Raw genomic sequence first — 25,580 nt, 5'->3', positions numbered from 1 at the left:
AAAAGGTTTCCATGGTCAAATAAGTACGAGGTAAACAAAGCTAGATTTATACATTGCAAGACATCAATATCTGCAACACATTTTTTGATCAAGAATCCCCAAGAAGGGCACAGGGAATTTCCTGTACTTACCTGGCCATGGAACCCTCTGTCAGAAAACATCGCCAAACATACTTTGGAAAACAATGTGTCCAAATGCCCTCCCAGTTTCTAATATGCCCATCTAGGGGTCTCCACTGAACCTTATCTGATGCCCACCCCCGCCAACCAGAACACAGAGACAAGCTAGTGCCAAAGTGAAAGCTTTAATGAGTGCTGCTCAGAGAGCCTCACGTCTCTCACAGCTGCTGCCAGATTCCACCGGCCACAGCTCTCTTAGCTGGGCAACAAGTGAGCTACTTGCCCAGGGGCAAGGATCTGGAGTCTTAAGAGTGAGCTGGGGCAAAAGGAGGCTCAGGAGGCACCCCGTGGGTGCTGGGCTCCTGGAAGTGTGGTGGACTGGGGGCCATGGGCTTCAGGCCGGCCCCTCTTCAGGCATTCCTAGCAAAGCCACGAGGGGCTCCAGGGGCGTGGGGGTCCCGATGGGCACAGGGTGGGTGCGTTCATGCTTGCGCAAGTCGCTGGCACTCAAGAAAGCCTTGGGACAGTGGGAGCAGGTGTAGGGGCGCACAGAGCTGTGGGTACGGCTGTGCTTGCGCAGCCCAGCCCGGTCTGAGAAGCTCTTTCCGCACTGGGTGCAGGGAAAGGGCCGGAGCTCCGGGTGTGAGCGCTCATGCCGCCGCAGCAGCGTCAGTGTGCAGAAGGTCTCCTTGCACTCGCGGCACACAAACTGGGGGGGCTTCTCGTCAACCTCCTCACCCCCCACCTCGCCTGTCCCTCCCAGGGCACCAGCAGCCTCCCCCACACCAGCCTCCTGGCACTCCACGTGCTCCACCGTCATGCCCACTACTTGCCACTGCGTAGCCATCACCCCGCCAGACTCCGGGGGCAGCCCCAGCAGCCCGGCGGGAGGTTCCCCCAGCCCGGCCCCGGCTGCCGCGGCGGCGGAGCCCTCACCCGCCACGCCCACGGGCAGCGCCAACCCCACTACCAGCTCCTGCTGTGGGGGAGCCCCTGCGGCCTCACTGCTTCGATGGGTCCGCTCGTGCTTCCTCAGGCTCGAGGATACCACGAAGGATTTTCCACAGGCGTTGCAGTGGAAGGGGCGCTCACCCGAGTGCACCCGGCTGTGCTTCGTGAGACTGGCTCGCTCGGCGAAGGCCCGCCCGCACTCCTCACAGCGGAAGGGCCGCTGGCCCGAGTGCACCAACGCGTGCCGCTTGAGGTCCCAAGACGCCACAAACGTCTTGTCACACTGCAGGCACTTGAACGGCCGGTCGCCGGTGTGCACGCGCCGGTGCATGGCCAGGTCCGCCGGCTGCCGGAAGTCCTTGCCGCACTTCTCGCAGCGGTAGGGCTTCACGCCCTCGTGCGCCCGCTGGTGGCGCCGGAAGCTCGACGGGTCGGAGAACATGCGGCCGCAGCGCGGGCACAGGAAGGGCTTCTCGCCGGAGTGCGTGCGCTCGTGGCTCTGGTAGGAGCTGAGCTGCGTGAAGCCCTTGCCACAGGCCGGGCAGCGGTAGGGTTTCTGCGCCGCGTGGATCCGCTGGTGGCACGTGAGTGAGGACGAGCGGGAGAAGCTCTTCCCACACTCGGAGCAGAGGAAGGGCCGCTCACCTGTGTGGGACCTGCGGGGGCGTGTTAGACAGGGCATGAAGGTGACAGACCCATCACCTGCCCCCGCTGCCTGCCTGGGATGCACTTTAGGGGTCCCCCGAACATCCCTGGGGCCTAGGCCCAATCCCTTAAGAGCCACAGGGCGGCACCCCAGAGTAAGAAACCTTCAGGCTGGAACATCTCCTGGGCTTCACCAAGGACCCTCTATTCAACCTCAAAGCCAGGAACCTGGGCCGCTCTGACCCCGCCAGTCCTCAGAGCTCTGTCCCAGGCCGGTCTGCCCCGCCCCAGCCAAGCAGGGGCACCAACTGCAACTGCGCCCCAGCCCTCCGCCCCAGCGGCCCCGCCACCTTCCCATGGGCTCGATCCGCTCTTTGAGACTCAGCCCCCTGCCCCACCGGTTACAGCTGCCCCCGCCCCAGGGAGTGCCCTCACCGCTCGTGGTTGCGCAGGTCCTTGAGCTCGGCGTAGGCCTTGCCGCAGCGCTCGCAGCCGTAAGGCCGCAGGCCCGCGTGTGTGCGCCGGTGCTTGCGGAACACCGAGGGGTCAGCGAAGCTCTTGCCGCAGTCGGCGCAGGCGTAGGGCCGCTCGCCTGTGTGACCGCGCTGGTGGATCTTGAGCTTGGAGAGCGCGCCGTAGGCCTTGGGGCAGTGCGAGCAGCGGAAGGGCAGTTCGCCAGCGTGTGAGGCCAAGTGCACGCGCAGGCACACCGGTTGCATGAAGTGGCGGCCGCACTCAGGACATGGGAAGGGCTTTTCGCCCGTGTGGCTGCGCCCATGGCTGCGCAGCTCGGGTGCTGTCTTGTAGGCCTTGGGGCACAGCGGGCACGCATAGGGCCGAGGCTTAGCGGCTGAACCTGACACCTTGTCGCCACTGGCTTCCTCTGCCTTGGGTTCTGTGTCCAGCTTTGGCTTCACCTCAGCCACCTCCTCTGTGCAGTCTGCAGGCCCGTGTGTGGCAGCATGGCGCGCTGCCCTGGGCGCATTTGGAAATGTCTTGGTACATGACAGGCACTTATAGCGGCGGCCGGAGCGCTTATAACCGGGGGCTGGGGACCGGGCCTCTGCAGCCTCCACCTCCATGGCCTTGGTGGGCGGGGCTTCTCTGCAAGCGAAGCAAAGTTAGACCAAAGCCATATCCCTTTGCACTTCTTCAAGGCCACCCTCTCTCCTCATGAAAACTCTCTTAAGGCCTCAGAAGGTATGATATCTGCATTTCCCACTTAGGGCTGCTCAGCCTGAACCACAGAACCCCCACATCCTTCCTGCCAAGCATTCCCGGCTGACACCTGCATTCACGTTTCCTCTCTGATCTGCTCCTTGACAAAAAGAGTTGGACCAGGTGACCTCAGAGGCACTAAGAGAAGAGGCTAGGGTCACAAAAGGTCCACCTGCACTTCCCCCCTCAACCTCTGAACTTTTCCAAACCCTGTGGCATTCCCAGAAGGCCCAGATTCCATCTGTCTCACCATCTTCCTTCTTCAGCTCAGTGTCCAAGGACTGTGCCAGGACGAAGGGTCTGCAGATGCAGAGGGTACCCAGATGTGGGCCTGGCCTGAAAAAGTCAACAAGTGCCCAGGGAAGACAGACTTGGGACCAGAAGAGGGTGGAGCCAATGGGCTAAATGTGGTAGTTGGCACTGTCTGGAAGTGATAGGTCCCCAGCATGTACGTTCTGTTTTTCCTCTCTGGTTGGTGAGCTCTCAGAGACAGCAACTGTTTACACAGAATCCTTGCCTTACACAGCTGTAAGGCACTCCACCCCAGACAGGAATCCTGGTCCACCCTGTGTTCTGGAATCCCTGTTGGGCTCCTACTCCCATAACTCTGGTAATGGGGAGCTCACTCTCTGTCAAGGCAGCCTGAGCCACTGCTAGCAGCCAGAAGCCTCTTTCTGAGTCATAATCAATGTATCTGATCTAACGTGGCCTGGGATACCAGCTGTAGCTGAGGTCCCTACTTTCTGATCCAGAACCCAGACATCCTCCACCCATCTGTTCCTGGGGATCATGGCCGGGAGCAAATAGGATTAATGGCTGCATTAGTCTTAACACCAGCTCATCCTCCCTGGGGGATGAAGGGAAGAGGATTATGGCAGATCCACTTAAGGAGTGTGGGGCAGCTGCTGCTAGGGGAGGTAGGGGGAGCCAGGTGTGCACAGAGGCTAGGAGGCCTAGGTTCTACTTCCAGCCCTGTAGATAACTTGCTAGGAAACCTCAGTGAAATCAGTACATGTTCATAGGCCTGTTTCCTCATCTGTACACCTCAGGGGTTGGTGGCTTCTAAGTTATGACGTTGGGGTTAAGGAGGAAGATGGAGCTGAGCTGAGCCAGGAGGGCGCTGGGGGAAATACAGATAGAGGCTCAAGGCCCCTTACTCCAGGAAAGCTGTAGAAGCAGCTTAACCTGGCTAACCCAGGGAGGACACAGGAGCCCCTGGGATGAGTGGAAAGGGCTGTACCCTTACAGTCAGCACACTTCTGCTGCCTCAGTCCTACACACTGTCCCCCCCACCCCACCCCCGCACTCCCCCATGCAGCCAGAGTCTTCTCTCTAAAGCTGTGGTCCCCAACCCTTGGCCGCAGACTGGTACCAGTCCACGGCCTGTTAGGAACCAGGCCGCATAGCAGGAGGTGAGTGATGGCAAGCCAGTGAAGCTTTGTTTGTATTTACAGCTGCTCCCATCACTGGCATCACTGCATAAGCTCTGCCTCCTGTCAGATGGGAGGGGTTAGATTCTCATAGGAGTGGGAACCCTACCGTAAAATGCATAAATCGCACATGTAAGGGATCTAGGCTGCGGCTCCTTATGAGTATCTAATGCCCGATGATCTGAGGTGGAGCTGAGGCGGTGATGCTAGCGCTGGGGAGCGGCTGCAAATACAGATTATCATTAGCAGAGAGGTTTGACTGCACAATAAATGTAATGTGCTTGAATCATCCTGAAACCATCCCCCTTCACCCCCACCCCCACCCCTCCGCCCATCTGCATCTGTGGAAAAATTTTCTTTCATGAAACTGGTCCCTGGTGCCAAAAAGGTTGGGGACTGCTGCTCTAAAGAACTATGTGATGCTGGCTGGGCGCGGTGGCTCATGCCTGTAATCCTAGCACTCTGGGAGGCCGTGGTGGGCAGATTGTTTGAGCTCAGGAGTTCAAGACCAGCCTGAGCAAGAGTGAGACCCCGTCTCTACTGAAAAAATAGAAAGAAATTAGCTGGACAACTAAAAATATGTAGCAAAAATTAGCTGGGCACAGTGGTGCATGTCTGTAGTCCCAGCTACTTGGGAGGCTGAGGCAGGAGGATCACTTGAGCCCAGGAGTTTGACGTTGCTGTGAGCTAGGTTGACACCACAGCACTCTAGCCCAGGCAACAGAGTGAGACTCTGTCTCAAAAAAAAAAAAAAAAACAAAAAAAACAAAAAACAAACAAACAAACAAAAAAACCAAAAAAACTATGTGATGCTTCTTCTCCCCTGCTCAAGAAATTTCCATGGCTTCTATCACAGCATGCAAGTTCCCAGGTCCTTCCTGGTTGTTCCAAATCCTACCAATCCTTCATTTAAGCCCTACTTCCCCCAGGAAGCTCTTTCTGCATCTCCCCTTTGGGTTTTGGCCCCAATGCAACACAATTCAATTCTATCCTCAGCTTGGTTATTTCACTTTTCCCTCTAAATCCTGGGGCTTGAATATGAGTTAAAGGGCTTGAGTTCTAACCTTCCCGATGAGTTGAATTCCTCCTACAGTTTCAAGGGGCTCCCTCCCTATCTCTGGATGAAGCACTCACTAGCTCCCTTTCAGACCATCTCTGGAGAGTTTGCCTGATAAAGTTTCACTTTAATAAAAACGATAGTTCACATTTAATGAGCACTTGCCAAATCCCTATTTGGCAAGTACCTTGAACTCTTTACATGTATTAACTCATTTACCCTTCATGGCAACACCATGAGAAAAGCTCTGTTATTCCCTTTTCATAGATAAGGGGACTGAGGTCCAGAACAATAGTATAGCATTGTGGTCAAGTGCACAGCCTCTGACGTCAGACTGCCTGGCTTTGAATCTTGCTTCCATCACTTCCCAGCTGATGTGATCATGTGCGATTTACTACATGTCTTAGAACCTCAGTTTTCTCATCTAAAAAATGGAGGTAATAATAGTACTTACCTCACAGAGTTAGATGAGGATTAAATGAGAGAAGAATAATTACTGCCCTTAATTATTAAGTCTTCTCAGAGCCAGATACTTTGCTGAGTGTGCTACTTTATTTAATTCTCTTATATCTTCCTGAGATAAGGATTATGTCCCCATTTTACAGATGAATAAATTGATATTCCAAGAGCTAAGTGACTTGCCCATGGTTACACAGTGACCCAGTCATGCAGCTGGGATGTAAATCCAGGTGTTTAACTTGCCTTCAGTTGTTGGGCCCTTGTTCAGTGGTCTGGGGACCTCTCAGACTTGTCTGCTGTCCCACAGTGACAAGAACCCTAAGCTCAGGTTTTATCTGTGTCTTCTCTCATCCCTGCAGAACTGCCTTGAGACAAGAGCCGGCACCCTTTGTGCGTCTGTTTCCCTCTCAGAGTGCTTGGCCCATCAGCTCTGAGCTCTGGCCTCTGTACCGCTCCTTCCCAGCTCTGGGCCTCAGTCTTCCTACCTGTGAACCAGATGCCAGGTAGCTGGAGGGTTAAATCCCTTCTGCTAAGGCACTTCGCAAGGGAAAAGGTAAGGGAGTGCCAGGTTGGTCTCAGCAGATGCCCAGCTGCATGGACAGAGGGCCAGGTAGGCTAGGCCTCTGCCAAAAATCCCACCATTAACCCCACACTTCACCGTTTATAAGGCCTTTTCCACCCACCACTCCCTAAAGTGATGTTTCTCCAAGTCAGTTCTGTGAACTCCCTGCATCAGAATAATCATTCAGGGAGCTTTAGGTAGGACTCAGGAATCTGGACTTTAAACACACTCTCTGGATCATTCCAACCAACACTTAGGAACCAAACACACATCCTTAGGTCTTCACAAGCTCCTAGGAGAGAGCCATTTTTAATTTTTACTATACCTCTTTTTCAGTTGCTGAGATTAAGGCCCACAAGGGAAAAAACTTGCACAAGTACACATAGGACTCAAACCCAAGTCTTCTGGCTCCTGGGCTAGACCCTTTCTCTACAGCCTTCATTCACTCATGGTTTATTAGCCAAATCATGAGACTTCCCACTGCTCCCAGGAGAAAGACCAGTATCTTTTCCATGGCCAGCAAGGCCCTGAACCGTTGAACTCCTGCTTACCTCACCTCTCACTCCTATCCCAGTGGCTCACCAGTCTCCACCCACACTGGCCCTTTTATCTCCTTGAACAGCCAAATTCCTTCCTGCTTCTGGGCCTTTGCACTAGCGGTTCCCTCTGGCAGACCTATTCTCCTAGGATCTTTGTGTAGCTGTCTCTTGGATTTTATCTGTGTCTCAACTCCCTGTCACCTCCTCAAAGAGGGATTTCTTGACCGCCTCTTTTTTTTTTTTTTTTTTTGAGACAGAGTCTTACTATCTTGCCTGGGCTAGAGGGCCGTGGCATCAGCCTAGCTCACAGCAACCTCAAATTCCTGGCTCAAGCGATCCTCCTGCCTCAGCCTCCCTGGTAGCTGGGACTACAGGCATGCGCCACCATGCCCAGCTAATTTTTTCTATTTTTAGTTGTTTGGCTAATTTCTTTCTTTCTTTTTTTTTTTTTTAGAAGAGATGGGGTCTCGCTCTTGCTCAGGCTGGTCTTGAACTCCTGAGCTCAAGCGATCCTCCCGCCTCAACCTCCCAGAGTGCTAGGATGATAGGCGTGAGCCACCAGGCCCAGCCTTGACCACCTCTCTTAATACTATCTTTAACCCGGCCAATCACTCTCTATCCCCTCCTCTTTAATTTCCTTTATGATGTCATCTGGATAAAAGTCCTTGCGAGCTTACCATGGGCCAGGTGTCATTCTAAGCATTTTATGCATGTTACTCAAGCTACTCCAGCTAATCTCATAGCTGCCTAGAACTTTGTTATGGACTGAATGTTTGTGTCTCCCCCACCCCAAATTCATTGAAACCCTAATCCCGACTCTCACTATATTTGGAGATAAGGTCTTTATGCAAGTAATTAAGATTGAATGAGGCAATAAGAGTAAGGCCCTGGCCCAACAGGATTAGTGTTCTTAAAAGAAGTGACACCACAAAGAATCTAGTCATGGTCACAGCTAGTATTCAAAGCCAGGTGGTCAGACTCCCAAATTTCTGCACTCTGTTCCCTGACTACTGCTTTGCTAGCACTTACACGTCTTATGGTTTGGTAGTTAATTCTTTGTCTCCAGCACCAGAGTCCATTCTGGCAAAAAGCCAGGAAACTTTGACTATCTGCATTCTCCACACCCAGAACCCTCTTTGGTGACTCAAAACAAACGGAAGGAATCACCTCAGATGCAACTGGAACCCAGATCTATAGCCTCTGCTTTCCCCATGGTAGGAGTCTGTGAGAGTGTCCATCAATAACTATTTTTTTTTTCAGAGACAAGGTCTCTCTCTGTTGCCCAAGCTGGAATGCAATGGCCTGACCATAGTTCACAGCAACCTCAAACTCCTGAGTTCCTCAAGTGATCCTCCTGCCTCAGCCTCCCCATGTAGTTGGGACTACAGGTGTGCACCACCACTCTCGGCTAATTTTTCATATTTTTTACAGAGATGGGGTCTCACTATGTTGGCCAGGTTGGCCTTGAACTCCCAGACTCAAACAATCCTTCCTACTCAGCCTCCCAAAGTGCTGGGATTACAGGTGTGAGCTACCATGCCTGGCCAATAACTATTAACTGAAATTTTCTGCCTTTCCAAGTTCATAAGGTCCAGCTGTTGCTCCAGTGTCCTACAGTGGGCTCACTCTTGTGATGGAACTCTGTCTTTGCTTCAGTACTGGCTTGAGAGGGGGATAAAGTTCTGCTGTCTCACCAGGGATGCAGAGATTCAATTCCCAAAAAGCTTAGGGTAGGACCCTGGGGCAGGGATGAGGTGAAAAAGAAGTCATCTCAGTCTCCCCATCTCTAAACAAGTAGTCACCACACAAGCCTCACAGGCCATGACAAATCTGGTGGTTGAGAGAACTGTGCAGAGGTGAGTGCTAATTATCTCCTAGGCTTCCAACCTGGTCAGTTCACAACCTGATCCCAACCTACTTTCCAGACTCAGCTAGAGCAGCAGTGTCTCCCTCCCAACAGCGATCCAAGCTCCAGCCACTTCCCACCCCTATATGCAATTCAATTCCCTCTTCCTTAGGAGCCCTTGATTGCCTTATCCCATGGGAAAACTCTTTTACATCCTTCAAATACCCTCTTTCCCCAGTGCCCTCAGGAGTACTTAATGGGCGGTAGAGGTAAGGGCCGTACGGCGCTCTGGGCCTCAGTTACCTCGTCAGTAAAATGGGGCACCTGAAGCATGTGGGAGTTTGAAGGGCGTTAGGGCCTACGAGAGACGCTGATGAAGGGCCGGCTGCAGAAATCCTGCGCTCCTTGCTCCCTGCAACTCCTCCTCTCTCCCTGCAACGGTGTATTATGTCGGCACCCCCGCTAGGCAGGCAGCCCCTGCAGGGCAAGACGCTGGGCTGACTAGTCTGGTTATAAGCCCTCGGAAAACGTAGCCTCGGAGAACCTAGCAAGAAGGAATGAAGGAAGAATGAGGGAATGAACAAATGAATGGACGGAGGGCCGAAGGTGGGACAAAGGCTTGCAAGATGGCGTTCTTTAGGACCGCGGGAGGGGTGGCCAGGGCCTCGGCCGGGGAGGGAGGCCACAGGAGCCAGATACCTTGCTAGGCAGGCCGCGCAGCTGGGACAAAAGCTCGCAACATGGCGGGCTCTAGGACCCCAGGGCCCGCACCGCGCAAGGTCGGCAGCCGCGCTGGCCGAGCCTAGGCGTCCGCAGCAGCCGGCCAGCGGAGACAACCGGCGGGTTCTAGGACCTGCTGGGCCCGGAGCCCGCCTGGGGCCGCTCACCACCCGCCCCGCCCGCGCTGCTCGCGCCTGGCCAACACAGTCTGCTCTAGGTGCCCACAGGGAAACTGAGGCTACCTTGGCTCGCGTCCGCGCGGGGGCCATCCAGGGCTCCCGCGGCTTCCTGCAGGCGTTTCCTACCTGAGCGGACTTGGGCTGGCTCCGTGGTGTCAGCGGCGGCTTCTCGCTCTGACGGAGCCCGGGACGCTGCTAGAGAGGGGCCGGCGCTAGGACCCAGCGGGGGGGGGAGGGGGAGGCGGGGCCGGCGAGCGGAAGTGAAAGGAGCTTTCCCGGCTAGGGAGGAAGGAAAAATTTACGGGGAAACCTCCAGCCTGTGGTGGCGGGGACATATCTTGTAAGAGGACTCTGGGCGTGCTAAGGTGACGAGACGCCATGCAGGTTGATGGTATACACCTGGCTATTCCTAGCCTGGGACAGGCCACCGGAAGTGTCTCCAAGCACTAGAAGGTGGGAGGACAGCAAGGCCATGCTCAAGCTCCGTAGTACCTAAATCCGCTTATATTCCACAACATTTCCTTTAATAGCGAGGAGTGGATTTAATGAAGCTTCCCCTGTCTGTCTTGGGGAGAGTCAGGGAGTCCCCCGAAAAGTGTCAGCAAAATACTGTGGCCAGGGCTGCAGAATACTTTCTTCCTTATGCACTTATTCAATGTGCACCGAAATGATTTTTAGCAGCCCTTGCCGGAAGTGTGGCTAAGGTAGTGCATCAAGCTCACCTCTGCGACCTACGTGGGCGGAGCCAGAGTCGTGCCGAGCTAGAACCCAGAGCCGGAAGTGAGTCTCTGTCGAAAGGCTGCTTGGAGGCGGGACAGGAAGTGTTCCCAAGGCGGAAGTTTCTCGGGGAAGCTTTTGCACCAAGGACACTTCCTGTTTCCTAGTAACAATAGGAAGTGTAGTGTCCGCGGAGCTGGGGGTAGACTCCTGGCTCGTGCCAGCTGCGCCCTCTTCCCTCTCCTTGTTTCCTCTTTCCCCTTCCCCTTCTCCTTTCCGTCTTTTCCTCCCCTCCCGCCTCCCGGGAACCCTGGCAGAGTGTGCCTGTGTGGGAGCGCGAGAGCCCCCCCCCCCAGCCGCCCCTTGGGGCGCGCGGCTGCAGTTAGGGTAAGCGTCCCAGTGCGCAGGCGCACTCTCGTTCAGGGTCCCCAACGGACGCGCCCGCGGCGGGAACAGAAAGGGCAGCCGATGAGAGGTAGGGGGTCCTCAGAGGAAATTAGCAGAGGAGATAAGTGAGGTCAGAGAACTTCATTGGTGGTTGATTATGGGCGGGGACTCTTTGTGAGGTGAGAGTTCGGAGGGGCAGGTTCAGTGAGGAGGTTTAGAGTCGGGGATAGCAATTGTGTTGGGGTCCCATGGGCATGAAGAGTCAAGAGTTGGAGAAGGACAAGGTGATGCCGGTGGCACCAGGGGCTGCTATTGACAGAGCAACGGCTTGGAATGAAGACTGCCTCAGTGGGTTTGCTTATGTGTAAACTGCGGTAACAGGCATTGCAGTGTATTGTGAGGATTAAGTGACACAAATAATATATTTTACTTAGCACAGTGCCTGGCACATGGTAATACTCAGCATGAGTTCCTGTTATCATCATCAGTATTAAGAGAGGGGGCAGAAGAGAAAATGAGAAAGGGTGATGAGGGTAAGGTAAGAAGCCATGGGAGAGAAAAAGGTAGGCAATGAAGTGAAAGTCCACCTTGAAATGGGATGGGATTTCCAAGATGAAAGATAGTTGGGTTCGGAGGAAGTAGGTAAAGGGAGTGGCCAAGAGAGTCTTTCGGAAAGGAGGCCTTGTGATGCTGAAAAGACTAGGACAGGCAGGGGAACAAGATAGCCCTTTCCCTGAAGGGAACCTCTAACCTTTCCTCTCAGGTCCTCAGTTGTCAACTGGAGAAAGTATCTGCTTTTTCAGTACTTCTAGGCTACTCTATTTAGCGGAAGGGTGAAGGAGGAAGGATTGGACTTCTCTTGTTGAAAGGTCTAAAAAAGGTTCTGGTTTCCTTGTAAGATATCGCAGGAAATTTTGTTTCAGAATTATAGAGAGCACAGGGTTAGGGACAGTAATACTTTCTGGATCTGGTCTGAGGAACATGATAATACATGATCTGTGATCAGAAGTAGGTTTCTTAGGACAAACTAGGGTGGGCATTAAAAACATTTTAAAAATAAAAAGAAGTAGGTTTCATCCCTTGGTTTCCTTATCTATACTTCTAGGGATGGCTTAAGCCTAAGTAGGTCTCTTTTGGGGGAGCTTATGCACAGGGAGGCCTTAAATGGTGGTGCCTCCCGGTTAGATGTAGTAGAAAGCAGGTTCCTTGGACACTGATGCTTGGGAAACCTCTCAGTAGCCTCAGATGAACTTGTTGCTCAGAGAGCCAAGAGGCAAGGTTAATTCAGGTCTTCCTTTTGACCACTGCCCCCTCTTCCTAGGCCTTAATCCCTTCATCAGAAGAAGATGCTGCTGCCACCTGTCTACTCCTGAACTTTCAGGTTTCTGCCACGTTGCCCCATGGAGGACACGCCCCTCTCACTCAGCTGCGCCGACTGTCAGCGCCACTTTCCTAGCCTCCCGGAACTGTCAAGGCACCGAGAACTGCTCCATCCATCTCCCAACCAGGACAGTGAGGAGGCTGACAGTGTCCCTCGGCCCTACCGTTGTCAACAGTGCGGGCGGGGCTACCGTCACCCAGGGAGCCTAGTCAACCACCGCCGGACCCACGAGACTGGCCTTTTTCCCTGTACCACTTGTGGCAAGGACTTCACCAATCCCATGGCTCTCAAGAGCCACATGAGGACTCATGCTCCTGAGGGCCGCCGCAGGCGCAGACCCCCACGTCACAAAGAAGCCACTCCATGCCTCCAGGGTGAGACAGTGCCTGCTAACTCTTGGGGCCAGAGGCTTGGCCCTGGGGAAGGCTGGGAAAACCAGACAAAACATACCGAAGAGACACCTGACTGTGAGTCTGGCCCTGACCCCAGGGCAGCTTCGGGTACTTGGGAAGATCCACCCATTGGACAAAGAGAAGGCTGGGAAAGCCAGCCAGATCCTGGGGAGGTTGCAGAGGGCTGGGGGCCTGCCACCAACTCTGCCAGAGCCCCACCTCTCCCCACCCCAGCCAGCAGCCTTCTTAGCAATTTAGAACAGTACTTGGCTGAATCAGTAGTGAACTTCACAGGAGGCCAAGAGCCCACTCAGTCCCCTCCTGCTGAGGACGAGCGGCGGTACAAGTGCAGTCAGTGTGGCAAGACCTACAAGCATGCTGGGAGCCTCACCAACCATCGCCAGAGCCACACCCTGGGTGTCTACCCTTGCGCCATCTGCTTCAAGGAATTCTCTAACCTCATGGCTCTGAAGAACCACTCACGACTCCATGCCCAGTATCGACCTTACCACTGTCCCCACTGCCCTCGTGCTTTCCGGCTCCCCCGGGAGTTGCTAGAACACCAGCAGTCCCATGAAGGTGAAAAGCAGGAGCCACCATGGGAAGAGAAAGGGATTCCCACCACCAATGGGCACATAGAAGAGAGCAGCCCAGACCAACTCCGTAGTACACAGATGCTGAACGGCTCCGGGGAACTGAGCACTTCTGGGGAGCTAGAGGACAGTGGCCTGGAAGAATACCGGCCTTTCCGCTGTGGGGACTGTGGGCGTACTTACCGCCATGCTGGGAGTCTCATCAACCATCGAAAGAGCCACCAGACAGGTGTCTATCCCTGTTCGATCTGTTCTAAGCAGCTGTTCAATGCGGCTGCCCTCAGAAACCACGTGCGGGCTCACCACAGACCCCGGCAAGGAGTTGGGGAAGATGGTCGGCCATCAGTGCCGCCAGCTTCCCTGCTGCTGGCTGACACTGCCCACAAAGAGAAAGAGGTCCCCACCACTATGCTGGACCATCGGCCCTATAAGTGCAATGAGTGTGGTCGGGCTTACCGCCACCGAGGGAGCCTGGTGAACCATCGCCACAGCCATCGGACAGGGGAGTACCAGTGCTCACTCTGTCCCCGCAAGTACCCCAACCTTATGGCCCTGCGCAACCATGTGCGGGTACATTGCAAGGCTGCTCGCCGAATTGCAGACCCAGGAACTGAGGGTCCTCCCTGCCACCTCAAGGTGGAACTCCTACCTGACCCAGTGGGAGCAGAGGCAGCCCCACACACAGATCAGGAGCATGTGTGCAAACATGAAGAGGAGACCACTCACATCCCCCCAGTAGCAGATAGGAGAGCACCACAGATATGTAGCATCTGTGGGATGCTGTTTGAAGACACCAAGAGCCTTGAGCATCATGGCCTGACCCATGAGGAAGGGGAAAATAGCAGGACAGATACCAAGGTGTTGCCTTCTCGGGCATTTGCCTGCCGAGACTGTGGAAAGAGCTATCGCCACTCTGGTAGCCTTATCAACCATAGGCAGACCCACCAGACAGGGGACTTCAGCTGTGGGGCCTGTGCCAAGCACTTCCACACCATGGCTGCCATGAAGAACCATTTGCGACGCCACAGTCGGCGGCGGAGCAAGCAGCACTGGAAGCAGGCCGGCAGTGCTGATGCGGGGGGAGAAGGCAAACTCCCGTTGGGGAAGAACTGGGCCCACGAGTTGGAAGACAATGAGAGTCTGGACTCTCCCCAAGACCCTTCAGGGGAAAGTCCTTGTGGGGCCGAAGGGGAAAGTAGTAGGGACTGTTTGCAGGCTGAATCTAAAGGGGACAAGTGTGGGCTTGAGAGGGATGAGTCCTGTTTCCAGGGTGATAAGAAGAACAGAGGCACTGAGGAAGGACTGGAAAGGAAGGAGGCCTGTTTCCTTGACAACTTGGATATTCCAGGCGATGAAGGAAGCAACGGGACTCGCTTCTGCGATGGCCTCACTGGGGTGGACAAAGACCAGAAACCACTCACTGGCCAGCCCCATCCCTCTTCCTGCTCTGCGGAAGCTGTTGCCAGCTGGCAGGCTGAGGATGCTTACACATGTTCTGACTGTGGGCATTCTTTCCCCCATGCCACTGGCCTGCTGAGCCACAGGCCCTGCCACCCACCAGGCATCTATCAGTGCTCCCTCTGCCCAAAGGAGTTTGACTCTCTGCCTGCCCTACGCAGCCACTTCCAGAACCATGGGCCCGGGGAGGCAGCCTCAACACAGCCTTTCCTCTGCTGCCTCTGTGGCATGATCTTTCCCGGGCGGGCAGGCTATAGGCTTCACCGGCGCCAGGCTCACAACTCCTCTGGCATGACTGAGGGATCAGAGGAGGAGGGCGAAGAGGAAGGAGCAGCAGAGGCTGCCTCTGCCGAGAGCCCACCACTGCAGCTCTCAGAAGCAGAGCTGCTGAATCAGCTGCAGCGGGAGGTGGAGGCGCTGGATGGAGCAGGTTATGGGCACATCTGTGGCTGCTGTGGTCAGACCTATGATGACCTAGGGAGCCTGGAGCGTCACCACCAGAGTCAAAGTTCTGGGCCTAGCACAGACAAGGCTCCCAGCCCCTTGGAAGCGTCAGGTGATGCCACAGAGATGGTTGCAGGTGGTGTCTTGAAGGGCGCAGTGACCTCTGTCTCTGGAGAGGATGGAGACACGAAGTCTGAAGAGGGAGTAGGTGCCACAGTGGCCAACAGCTTCTGTGTGCAGGGTGGTGAAAGTTTGCTGGAGGCTCAGCCCCGCCCCTTCCGCTGCAACCAGTGTGGCAAGACTTACCGCCATGGGGGCAGCCTGGTGAACCACCGTAAGATCCACCAGACTGGAGAATTCATCTGCCCCGTCTGCTCCCGCTGCTACCCCAACCTGGCTGCCTACCGTAATCACCTACGGAACCACCCTCGCTGCAAAGGCTCAGAGCCCCAGGTGGGGCCCATTGCAGAGGCAGGAGGCATCAGCGAGCCCCAGAATGTAGCAGAGGAGGGGCCAGGGCTGGCAGAAGTAGACAAGCTGCAGGAAGAACTTAAATTGGAGCCCCTGGAGGAGGTGGCAAGAGTGAAAGAGGAGGCATGGGAGGAGACCACCGTGAAAGGAGAGGAGACAGAACCAAGGCTAGAAACCGCAGAGAAGGGCTGCCAGACTGAGGCCAGCTCTGAGCGACCCTTCAGCTGTGAGGTGTGTGGCCGGTCCTACAAGCATGCTGGCAGCCTCATCAACCACCGGCAGAGCCACCAGACTGGCCACTTCGGCTGCCAGGCCTGCTCCAAGGGCTTCTCAAACCTCATGTCCCTCAAGAACCACCGGCGCATTCACGCAGATCCCCGCCGTTTCCGCTGCAGTGAGTGTGGGAAGGCCTTCCGCCTTCGGAAACAGCTGGCCAGCCACCAGCGGGTGCACGTTGAGCGGCGTGGGGGTACCCGAAAACTGACTCGGGAAGATCGGCCTTTTCGGTGTGGGCAGTGCGGACGGACCTACCGCCACGCTGGCAGCCTCCTGAACCACCGGCGCAGCCATGAGACAGGCCAGTACAGCTGCCCCACCTGCCCCAAGACCTACTCCAACCGCATGGCACTGAAAGACCACCAAAGGCTGCACTCAGAGAGCCGGCGGCGACGGGCTGGACGGTCCCGGCGGTCGGCTGTGCGCTGTGCCCTCTGTGGCCACGGCTTTCCTAGCCGGGGATCTTTAGAGCGGCACCTGCGAGAGCATGAGGAGAAGACAGAACGGGAGCTGGCCAGTGGTCTGGGGGGCCCAAATGGCACAGAGGGCAGTGAGGGGAACCTGGCCAATGACCAGGTTCTAGGGGGCCGATCAGGTGGAGTTGAGTCAGTACCCCAGCTGGAGGACAGAGCCGTGAGGCCAGGGGAGCACAGTCAGCGCCCCGTCAGGGCAGCAGATTCAGAAGCCACAGAGTCAGTGTCCTGGGGCAGGGGGAAGGCAGATGGGTGGCAAGGAGACAGGGGACTGGTGAATCACGAAGGAAGTTGGGTTTCTCAGAGTCAGGTACTGACCAAGCCAGATGAGTCAGAGGACAGTGTCCCCCAGAGTCCTTGCCACCTTGGTGACACCCAGTCCAATGGACCTAGTCTGAGTCACATGGGTAGCTGGGACAATGGAGACAACAGCTCTCAGCTTCAGCCAGAGAGCCACCCCTCTTCCTGCAGCCTATGTGGCAAGACCTATTGCCAGTCTGGTAGCCCCTTGAACCACCAGAATACCCACAGGGCAGCCCGACACTATTGCCTGCTCTGCTCCAAGGAGTTCTTGAATCCTGTGGCCACTAAGAGCCACAGCCACAACCACATAGATGCCCAGACCTTTGCCTGCCCTGACTGTGGCAAGGCCTTTCAGTCCCACCATGAACTGGCCAGCCACCTGCAGACTCATGCTGGGGACCACAGTCAGGTGCCAGCCCAGACAGAGGAGGCTAGAGGTCCCAAAGCTGGGACTGTGGAGGACAAGATGAGTCTTACTGGTCAAGGGAAAGCCCAAGAGGCCCCATCAGAAATCCCCAGACCCTCAGGAGAGAATGCTGAGAGAGCTAGTGGAGGACAAGGAGCAAAGTCCACAGTGGCTGAAGACAAGGAGCGGCCCTTCTGCTGTGCCCAGTGCGGGCGCTCCTACCGCCATGCTGGCAGCCTGCTGAACCACCAGAAGGCCCACACCACAGGACTGTATCCCTGCTCCCTGTGCCCCAAACTTCTACCCAACCTGCTTTCTCTTAAGAACCATGGCAGGACCCACACGGACCCCAAGCGTCACCGCTGCAGTATCTGTGGCAAGGCCTTCCGGACAGCTGCCCGACTGGAGGGCCATGGGCGGGTCCATGCACCCCGGGAGGGGCCTTTCACCTGCCCCCATTGTCCCCGCCACTTCCGCCGCCGAATCAGCTTCCTGCAGCACCAGCAGCAGCACCAGGAAGAATGGACAGTGGCCAGCTCTGGTACGGGGGCATGAGCGGGCTCTGGCAAAGGATTGAAGGGTCCTAAAAGAAGGTGGGCACACAGTGGAGGGTGAAATCAGGCCCCAAGGTGGGTGGGGGAGCATGGGATGAGAGGAGAGAGTCATGAGGATCTCAAGGCAGCGGGGGGCTTGCATATGGAGTGACAAAACTAGTGTGAGGATGCCGCCTTTGCAGCAGCCGAGATCTGCACCTCAGGTCAGATGGCACGGTGGGTCGGGGCGGCGCCGGGGTGGGGGTGGTGAGCGGGAGGGGCAGCTATTAGGGCTCCTCAGCTTTGCTGTAGCCAAAGAGGAATGGTCTTTCTGTTTGAGGGGAGGTAGGTGGGTACCATCTGGCTACCACATCTGGAAACCCTCCTGCTTCAGCCAGTGAAGTAATGATTTCCAGAAAAAGATGGAGCCTTTGATTTGGTCTGGGTTCTGTTCTTTCCTAGGGCAGGCAGGGAGCCAGGGGATGAGGAATGGGGCATGGCCTTTATGGCTTCACTGCTGACTTGGCCACAGAAACTGGGTCACTGGTTGGCACCCAACTCCCTGTCCCTCTTCCTACATTTTGTCTCTATCCCTCCTCCTTTCTTGAAAACTAGACCGCTGTTCCTTTCCTATCAGTATTGCCGATGTCTCTTCTCCTTTTCTTTATTCAACCCCTTTCTTCTCCTCCCTCTGCTGCATGTTTTTTTTTTTTTTTTTTAGGATCCAACTAAACCACCCTTCCCACCTTCACCCCCGCTGTGCACCTTTACCAGGAGGACTGAGTCACAGATAATTGTTTCTTTGAAGCCCAGGCCCAGCTGTAGCAACAACAGTCATTAGCCCCTGTCTCACATCTCCTATCAGAGGGATCTCCTGTAGAGTGGCCTCCACCCTGCCCTGTTGCAGAGCGGCTGTGGAGGAGTGGGGCAGCCTGCGCCTTCTGCAAGCAGGGGGCGTGCTCTCTCCGCGGACCCATTCCATCTAGCAGCCCCCAGGGGTGGGTGTACCTGAGTCGGTGGGCCCTTGACCAGCACTCGTCAGGGAAGGAGGGATGGTGGGTGAGAGTCCCCTGAGAGCTAAGCGATGGCTTTCATGATAAAAAGATTTCTTGTGACCTCAAGGGAAATGATTGAGGAGCCAGGTAGCCACAGCTGGGAAAATAATTGGGAGTCCTAGGATTCCCAGGTTCTCCAACAGGCCTCTGGGGCCATGTGTGGGCAGGGGGGAGTGGCCCACAGGGCTGGTGGCGGGGTTACAAGCTGTGCAGGGTCTGCCCCTCAGTCAGTGACGTCTCTCTCTCCCCAGGAGCCCCAGTGGCACCAGCGGCGGGCAAGGGGGACTTGTCTTTGCCCCATCCACCCACCCCCATGACCCCTCTCCTGGACCCTTCACCCCAGTGGCCTGCAGACCTCAGCTTCTCCCTCTGAACTTCAAGTCTCCAAAGATCAGAATATTGGGGGGGGGTGCAGGCAGGGAGGGGCTTGGTCTCTACGTTTCGCTCAGGAGTAGTTTGGGCATCCCCATCTCTCCTCTCCTTGTGTGAAGAGGACCCGACTCTGGCTTCTTTCCCACGAAGGGGGTGGGGCGTTCCTCATGTCCCTGTCCTTGAAGGACCTTCTTCCCCCAGCCTTTGTCACCATGCTCTTCCTGGTGCCGGCCTCACCAGCCAGATTCCAACACCAGGGAGAGGCCGATTCAGAGCGCCATGGGTGGGAATGTTGCCTGTGGAAGGAGAGACTTTTGCTACAATTTGTAACTTATTTTTTAAAGTCTATTTTGTAACAATTTATTTAAGTTTTAAAAAAAGGAAAATTGCTCCCCCCAAAAAAACAAATTTTCAAAACTTGTGCCTGGCGTGGTTGTGTCCGAGAGGAGGAAGGGTAGGGGAAGCTGGGATGCCTGCACGGAACAGCAGGGCTGGTGTGGGAGCGTCACAGGCGGCATCCCTGTCCTGCAGGGTGGGGCGTGGGGGCGTCTGGTTCTGGGCGGGTTTCTTCCCACAGCCACCTGGGCTTTGGGGTCTGCCCCTGTGCCTGGAGCCACACGTGGGTCAGGGATGGGGAGGCACAGGGGCGGTGAGGCAAGAACTGCCTGGCCGTGTTCTCAGAGTTGTGCGTCAGCAGCTGGCTGGTTGGCCTGTCAGGGAGAGAGAGGAAGAAGGAGTGGGGTTGGTTTCATCCTCAACTTTGCTCCCTCCCTCAAAGGAATAGGCTCTATCTTGGCCCCCATGACATGGGAGAGAGTGCTGAGGCTCAAAGAGGTAAGAGGCCTGCTCCAAGTCACACAGTGACAAAAACCAGGATTTGAACCCCACCCAGGGCAGCCAGAGGCGCCCAGAACAGTGCTTTCCCTAGACTGAGAGAGAAGGGTCTGGAGGGGAAAGGTCTGGCAGGGAGACCCCAGGGCCACATACTCATGTTAGCCAGGCAGCTTCCAGTCTCGGCCTCGGGCTCTGGCTCCTCGGCGAAGTAGACCTGCCAGTCCAGACTGCTGACCCAGTCCGCATAGGCCGGGAGTGCTGCGAAGACCGCGGGCCTGGCAGGGCCCTGGCAGGCATCTCCAAAGCTGTGTAGCCCAGCCAGGAACCATGTGCCCCTCACCTCATGTACTAGTGGTGCCCCGGACAGGCCCTGTCAGGGTCAAGTGACACTGGGTGACTTCCACTTCCTCCTAGGCAGCTGTGGGGTGCAGCAGAGGGGACTAAGGGCTGAAGCTCTGGCTGCTTGGGGGCCAGTTAGCAGAAAGCCTGGTCTCAGGTGAGAGGCAGGGCTGGAGGCCAATCCTGGCAGAAGGTGTCTTTTGTCTCTTTTTGTTTTTTTAGAGAGGGGGGTCTTGCTCTGTTGCCCAGGCTGGAGTACAGTGGCATGATTATAGCTCACTGCAACTTTGGACTTGTGGGCTAAAGTGATCCCCTTGCCTCATCCTACCATGTAGCTAGGACTACAGGTGTGCGCCTCCACGCCCAGCTAATTAAAAGAAAATACTTCTAGAAATGGGGTCTTGCTATATTGCCCAGGCTAGTCTTATACTCCTGGACTCAAGTGATTTTCTCACCTCAGCCCCACCCCCAAGTCACTGGTATTACAGGCAGGAGCCACCGCACCTGGCTCAGAAGGTCTCTTCTTGAACTACAGGGCGAGGAGACGCCAGGGGTCTGCTGGGTAAGGTTTGGGGGACTGGAGCTCACCTCACATTGGGGCAGCTCACCCACTGCACTGGAACACAGCATCCCTGGCAGAATGGGGCTACCGTCACCCCCAGGAGCTGTGTGTAGCCGGCTACAGGCCCTAGGCCCCAGCAGGGTTACGGGCACTGTCTGGGGGGAGCTGATTCCTGTCGGGCAAGGGAAAAGACCCAGCTGCCCCAGCAGCCTTTAGGCTGGATGGACAGCTCCCAGTGGCCCTGGTCCTGCATACCTGCTCCTTGGCGGGCCAGCCCTAGGACCCAGCCGCGTTCCCCATCAGGCAGGTGGTGGTCAGCATAGGGCAGGCAGAGGGGCCGCAGATCGGGGCCCAGTGTCACTGGCTGGGCCAGTAGCAGGAGGGCCACATCATAGCCCCCCTCTGGGTGAGTATAGGCGCCATGTAGGATGAGTTGCTTCAGGCCCCACTCCTCTGGTCTGGTCCCCAACCCTACACTCCACTCCTCTGGGGTCTGGCGCCTGTGTAGAGGCAGCATCGGCAGCACTGGGTGACAAAGCTGCCATCAGGGGCAGGGGGCACAAAGGAAAGGGATACATGGCTCACCCGATGAAGCAGTGGGCAGCAGTCAGCACCACCTCCTCTGACACCAAGGCTCCGCCACAGGCCAGCTTCCCCTGGTGCTTCAGCCTGGCATCCCAGGGCCATGGGGAAGGGGCCCCTGCCTGGGGACCTTCTCTCCTCAAAGACCCACAGGCTGAAACAGATGCGTTACATCATCTGACTCCTTATTAAGTGCTCACTGTGTGCCAGGCCCTGTGGTAAGTAAACACTTCCTACTTTCTATTCAATCCTCCCAATATCCTTAAATTTTTTACCCTCATTACTGAAGGTAACCAAAGTTCCAGAGAGATTAAGTGACTTTCTAGCTCTGTAACCACAGGCAAGGAGCAGACTTGGGATTCAAAAGCCAGAGGCTGAGCTTTTAACCCAGACAGTCTCACAGGACCCCATCCCAGCCTCACGGAATGGTCCTACTCACGACTCCCTGGCCCCACCCGTCTGTACCCTCCAGGCTGGGACTGGCTCCAGTATTCCTGGCTCATTAGTGCTTCTCTTACCATCAAGATATAACTTCCTTCTCAGAATTTACTTTGCATTGGATTTGCATGTCAGTCACTTAATGCCATAATTCTGACTGGGAGCCCTGCCCTGTCAAGTCTTGCCGGGTCCCTGCCTGGAAGCTTGCATCTTCCCCCAAATCCTTCAGTCAGGTTTCAGAGATTCCTCTTACCTAAACTCCAAACCTGTGAAGTTCCAAAGCGTCTATGTCTTTCAGCCCTAATGGGACTGTTCCCATCCCAGGGGCTGAAAGGGGCCTTAATCGTGTCCTCGTTAGCCCTTGGCAGCGTGTGGACACCCCGTATCACTTCTCTATTCTGAACTGATGTTTATTTCACCGTGGCTTCCACCTACATGTCCCACTCCCAGCACCGCCTGCTCATACCTACACAGCTGTCCTCATCACTTGTCTCCGGGGGCTCTGGGTTCTGGACCAGGAAGGCTGCGCCCTGAGCTCGAGCCTGCAGCCAGGAGCTGTGAGCAGCCATGTCGGTCAGCAGCACGGGAGTGTCCTCCTGGGCACAGCTTGACGCGAAGCTGATGATCCCAGCCTGAACCCAGCGTCCATCAGGCTCTCGGCACAGCACAGGGCCCCCGGAATCTCCCTGGAGCCAGGCAGCAGAGCCAAGGACGGACACCTGAATCCCAGCTTCGTGCAGACTGCCCTCTGACTGCAGCCCTTCCACCCATCGCTGTGGGTCGAGGCCCCAGCCCAAGGCTGGGCCCCTCCCCTTCTACTCCCTTCCCCTTTCCAACTGTCAGACCTGACAGGGCCCCTGCACCCCAGGCTGGGCACCCCCACACAGCATCCCGGGCCGGGCCGGGTTGGCCAGCAGCCGTTGGTGCAGGCGGTTGTAGAGACAGTTACATGTGGCGCGGCTGATTAGGCGCAGGCGCAGATTCCGCAGGGTCCCGGGAGCTGGTGAGAGAGAAGGGGCTGGGGGCAGAGTCTGGGCTCTGGGAGGCAAAGGAGCTGGGACAGGTGGGAGCTGACACTGTGTGACCTTGGGGGAGCAGAATGCTCCTCTGGGCTTCAGTCTGGGACAGCACTTACCGTCACTGGTATCCTGATCCCAACCAGTGGCCCAACAAGAGGTTCCAAAGGGGAAGCGATGGGCTGGCTGGGGCAGGCAGAGGGGTGTGTGGGTTGCGGGCCGGGCGAGCTGCAGCAGGGCCAGGTCTGAGCCCTGGCTGTAGTGGTTATAGGCCCTGGGCAGCTGCAAGGCCGTCACTCCTACCTCCTCAGCCCCTGGGCCCAGCTCCTCACGCTGCACAGAACCCAGGACGACCGACCAGGAGTTCAGTTCTGTTGCTGCTGCCCTGGAAGGGGAAGGGCAAGGCCCGGGCTGTTGAGTGCAAGGGGAGACAGTGACACCATGGGAGATAGCACAGGGGGAAGACGGGTCCTTCCCTCCTCTCAATCTCAGTTTTCTCTGTGAAAGGTTTTTGTTAAGATTAACTTGATAATATGATTCTCCATAAACGGTACTTTATTGTTATTCTAGGGACAGGGCCAGTCTTGTGGGGCCTGGAGACAAATTGTGCACCCCCGAAGCCAGAGACCGTGCCTGTCCCCAACCATGACTCACTCCTCAAAGCAGTGGGCAGCAGTGAGGACCCAGGCGTCTGCCACCAGGGAGCCGCTGCAGATGTGGACTCCCTGCCTCCTCACGCTGGCCTGCCAGGGCCACTCGCCAGGTACTGTGTCGCCCTCCTGAGGGTCGGGGGGGCCAGGGCCACGCTGCCCACAGGCTGTGGAGAGGAGGGGGTCACGCTGACAGCAGAGACCCCCTTCCTGACCTCACCCAGACCCACCCCAGACCCAGTAAGGCCCAGGGCCCACGACCCCAGAGCTTACCACGCTGAGCTGCCTGAAGACCTGGGAAGAGAGAGATGCAGTGAGAGCTGGGGGAGGCTCACCTGCCTGGCCCAGGCTCCACGGACGGGGTAGGTGGCGGGGGGGGCCCGGGTCTTTGGCCATGACTCGATGGCTACCTCACCAGCCCCTCCCAAAATGAAAATATTTATGTGAGGTCAAGAAACAGCTTTTATTGGAACCTATTCAGCATATACTCAGTAATTAGTTCTCCTCCCTCAGCTGTGCTCAGCACTCCTGGGCCCGAGGAGCAGGGCTTGGGGTTCAGCTTGGGCCCAGGCCAATCCTCCTCCAGGCTTTAGAATCCCCAACTCCTGTCCCCGCCGCTGAGTCAGGGGGACAGCCTGTGTGAGTGCAGAGCATTAGCTTAATTGTCCCCTAAGCTGTGGAGGCCTAAAAGGAAGGATTAGAGGCCTGCGTCATGTCTAAGTTGGGGAGGGCCCCAAGAAATTGAGACCTCACCCCTGTTCTAAGGACTCAAATTCCCGCACCTTCCCAGAAACCGCCAGAGGTCCTCCCAAAGGGTCCCTGCTCAGCCTTGTCCCCTTCACGGGCACACACAAATACACCTGTGAAACATCTGGGCCAGGACAGCCGAGACAGGACGGAGGTAAAGAAAGGGAGACTGAGGCCAGGGGGCCCAGAATTTGCCTGAGGTTGTTCTGTAAGCAGAGTCAGACAGGGCCCAGGGTATGCACACACAGGCAGCTGTGGATGGTCCCTGCACACACAAACGCTGACCCAGCCCGAGACAATCCCACCTGTTTTGACACAGGTGGCCCCATATACCTCGTCGCCACAGGCAGACTGGTGGCCCTCAGGCAGGCTCCCCGCTGTGGACCAAGCTGCGGGGGCTGCCGGGGCAGGAGGTGGCCCCTGCACCCTCGTCATAGCACTCTCTCCTCCCTCACACAGGTGGCTTACCCTCTGTGAGGACCACGACTCCCAGGATGAGCAGCCCCGGTCCCCAGCTCGGTTTCATGCTGCTGCACTCAGCCGCCTGTGCTCTGGTTCTGAGAGGCCACCTGGGTCTCCGGGCTCCACCTCTGCTCCACCCCCAGTTGGCCAGGAGTCAGGTGTCATTGCCTTCCTGGGCTGGCAGGGAGCCAGCAGCTCCTAGCTCTGGGGCTGTGGCTATGTGACCCTGAAGTGGTCTCTACCCGTCTCTGGGCTTCAGCCATGGAGCCAGAGTTCCCCTACTTACTACTTGAGTGACCTTGGAGAGTTAACCTATCTGTGCCTCACCTAGAAAATTCAGAGTTGCTGCAAATGTAAAAATGCTTAGACTACGGCCTGGCATACAGCAAACTCACTCCCAGCCTGGAACCATCATCCTGGAACTGTTCCCACCTTTCATTTTGGCTCCCTGCCATTCTCCCAGGCCAGGGCCAAGTGGGTTTCACATACCTTCTCCTCGTGTCCATGCCAGAGGCAGTGTGTGCAAGGCTGGGCATTGAGGGGTGGGGCCTTGGCAAACCCCAGTGCCTCTCTGGGCCTGCTGCCCTCCCGAGAAACAGTTACCGTGGTGCCCACCTTTCTTGCAGGTGTTGGAAGCCTTTCAGTCAGGTGGTAAGAAAACTCAGGGTGCTTCCTTCTTCTCTTCCTGACTCCAAACTCAGGCCAACCCAGACTGTTCATGAACCCTGACCCCAGCACGAGGCAGCTGTGGGTAGGGTTAGGGCATAGTAGCTGGAGCCAGAGGGCCCAAGTGGATTCACATCCTGAGAGCTTCCTGACTCCTGGCACCAGCTGTGTGATCTTAGGCAATTTGCTTAGCCTCTCTGTAACTGAGTTTCCTCATCAAGTTATACTTACCTTATAAATGGCTATAAGGACTAAATGAGTTAACACACATTTTCTTTTTTCTTTTTGGAGATAGGGT

General features: G+C 56.2%; 3 protein-coding genes across 12 annotated transcripts; 1 reads left to right on the top strand and 2 right to left on the bottom strand.

Annotated features, from left to right (window-relative positions):
- Nucleotides 1-288: 288 nt before the first annotated feature.
- Nucleotides 289-10,463, bottom strand: ZNF668 (zinc finger protein 668). 6 transcript variants are annotated; one of them, XM_045543281.1, is made up of 4 exons: nucleotides 9,852-9,942; nucleotides 9,130-9,370; nucleotides 2,151-3,269; nucleotides 289-1,726 (listed from the first exon to the last, which is right to left on the bottom strand). In XM_045543281.1, exons 3-4 carry the CDS (start codon nucleotides 2,795-2,797, stop codon nucleotides 514-516), a joined length of 1,860 nt encoding a protein of 619 aa, XP_045399237.1. In that variant the 5' UTR covers nucleotides 2,798-3,269; nucleotides 9,130-9,370; nucleotides 9,852-9,942; the 3' UTR covers nucleotides 289-513. The 6 variants fall into 6 exon arrangements, with proteins under 6 accessions (XP_045399237.1, XP_045399242.1, XP_045399236.1 ...); XM_045543286.1 differs by having other exon boundaries at nucleotides 2,151-2,819; XM_045543280.1 differs by lacking the exon at nucleotides 9,130-9,370 and having other exon boundaries at nucleotides 2,151-2,819; nucleotides 9,852-10,463.
- Nucleotides 10,447-19,404, top strand: ZNF646 (zinc finger protein 646). 4 transcript variants are annotated; one of them, XM_045543278.1, is made up of 2 exons: nucleotides 10,447-17,567; nucleotides 18,281-19,404. In XM_045543278.1, the coding sequence occupies exons 1-2, from the start codon at nucleotides 12,230-12,232 to the stop codon at nucleotides 18,289-18,291; spliced, it is 5,349 nt and encodes a 1,782-aa protein (XP_045399234.1). In that variant the 5' UTR covers nucleotides 10,447-12,229; the 3' UTR covers nucleotides 18,292-19,404. The 4 variants fall into 4 exon arrangements, with proteins under 4 accessions (XP_045399234.1, XP_045399231.1, XP_045399232.1 ...); XM_045543275.1 differs by lacking the exon at nucleotides 18,281-19,404 and having other exon boundaries at nucleotides 10,447-10,917; nucleotides 12,151-17,800; XM_045543276.1 differs by lacking the exon at nucleotides 18,281-19,404 and having other exon boundaries at nucleotides 10,464-10,505; nucleotides 12,151-17,800.
- PRSS53 (serine protease 53) lies at nucleotides 19,398-25,580 on the bottom strand. Of its 2 annotated transcripts, XM_045543288.1 has the most exons (11): nucleotides 24,623-25,580; nucleotides 23,681-23,701; nucleotides 23,412-23,574; nucleotides 23,061-23,142; nucleotides 22,587-22,943; nucleotides 22,208-22,427; nucleotides 21,307-21,457; nucleotides 20,977-21,221; nucleotides 20,748-20,893; nucleotides 19,974-20,190; nucleotides 19,398-19,696 (listed from the first exon to the last, which is right to left on the bottom strand). In XM_045543288.1, the coding sequence occupies exons 1-11, from the start codon at nucleotides 24,678-24,680 to the stop codon at nucleotides 19,677-19,679; spliced, it is 1,680 nt and encodes a 559-aa protein (XP_045399244.1). In that variant the 5' UTR covers nucleotides 24,681-25,580; the 3' UTR covers nucleotides 19,398-19,676. The 2 variants fall into 2 exon arrangements, with proteins under 2 accessions (XP_045399244.1, XP_045399243.1); XM_045543287.1 differs by having other exon boundaries at nucleotides 22,587-23,142.

The sequence above is a fragment of the Lemur catta genome, chromosome 2 (assembly GCF_020740605.2).
Source record: "Lemur catta isolate mLemCat1 chromosome 2, mLemCat1.pri, whole genome shotgun sequence".
Taxonomy (NCBI): Eukaryota; Metazoa; Chordata; class Mammalia; order Primates; family Lemuridae; genus Lemur; species Lemur catta.
The sequence above is the reverse complement of the archived record's forward strand: the minus strand, read 5'-3'. Positions and strand labels throughout refer to the sequence as shown.

Coding starts and splice junctions, on each gene's coding strand:
- PRSS53 (XM_045543287.1), bottom strand. CDS start 24,680: ATGAAACCGAGCTGGGGACCGGGGCTGCTCATCCTGGGAGTCGTGGTC. Junction 23,143..23,411: donor GCTGCCCACTGCTTTGAGGA/GTGAGTCATGGT, acceptor TTCCCCTTCCAG/GGCAGCAGCAACAGAACTGA. Junction 22,428..22,586: donor GGGTGCAGGGGCCCTGTCAG/GTCTGACAGTTG, acceptor GCCTGGCTCCAG/GGAGATTCCGGGGGCCCTGT.
- ZNF668 (XM_045543280.1), bottom strand. CDS start 2,797: ATGGAGGTGGAGGCTGCAGAGGCCCGGTCCCCAGCCCCCGGTTATAAG. Junction 1,727..2,150: donor GACCTGCGCAACCACGAGCG/GTGAGGGCACTC, acceptor ACGCCCCCGCAG/GTCCCACACAGGTGAGCGGC.
- ZNF646 (XM_045543277.1), top strand. CDS start 12,230: ATGGAGGACACGCCCCTCTCACTCAGCTGCGCCGACTGTCAGCGCCAC.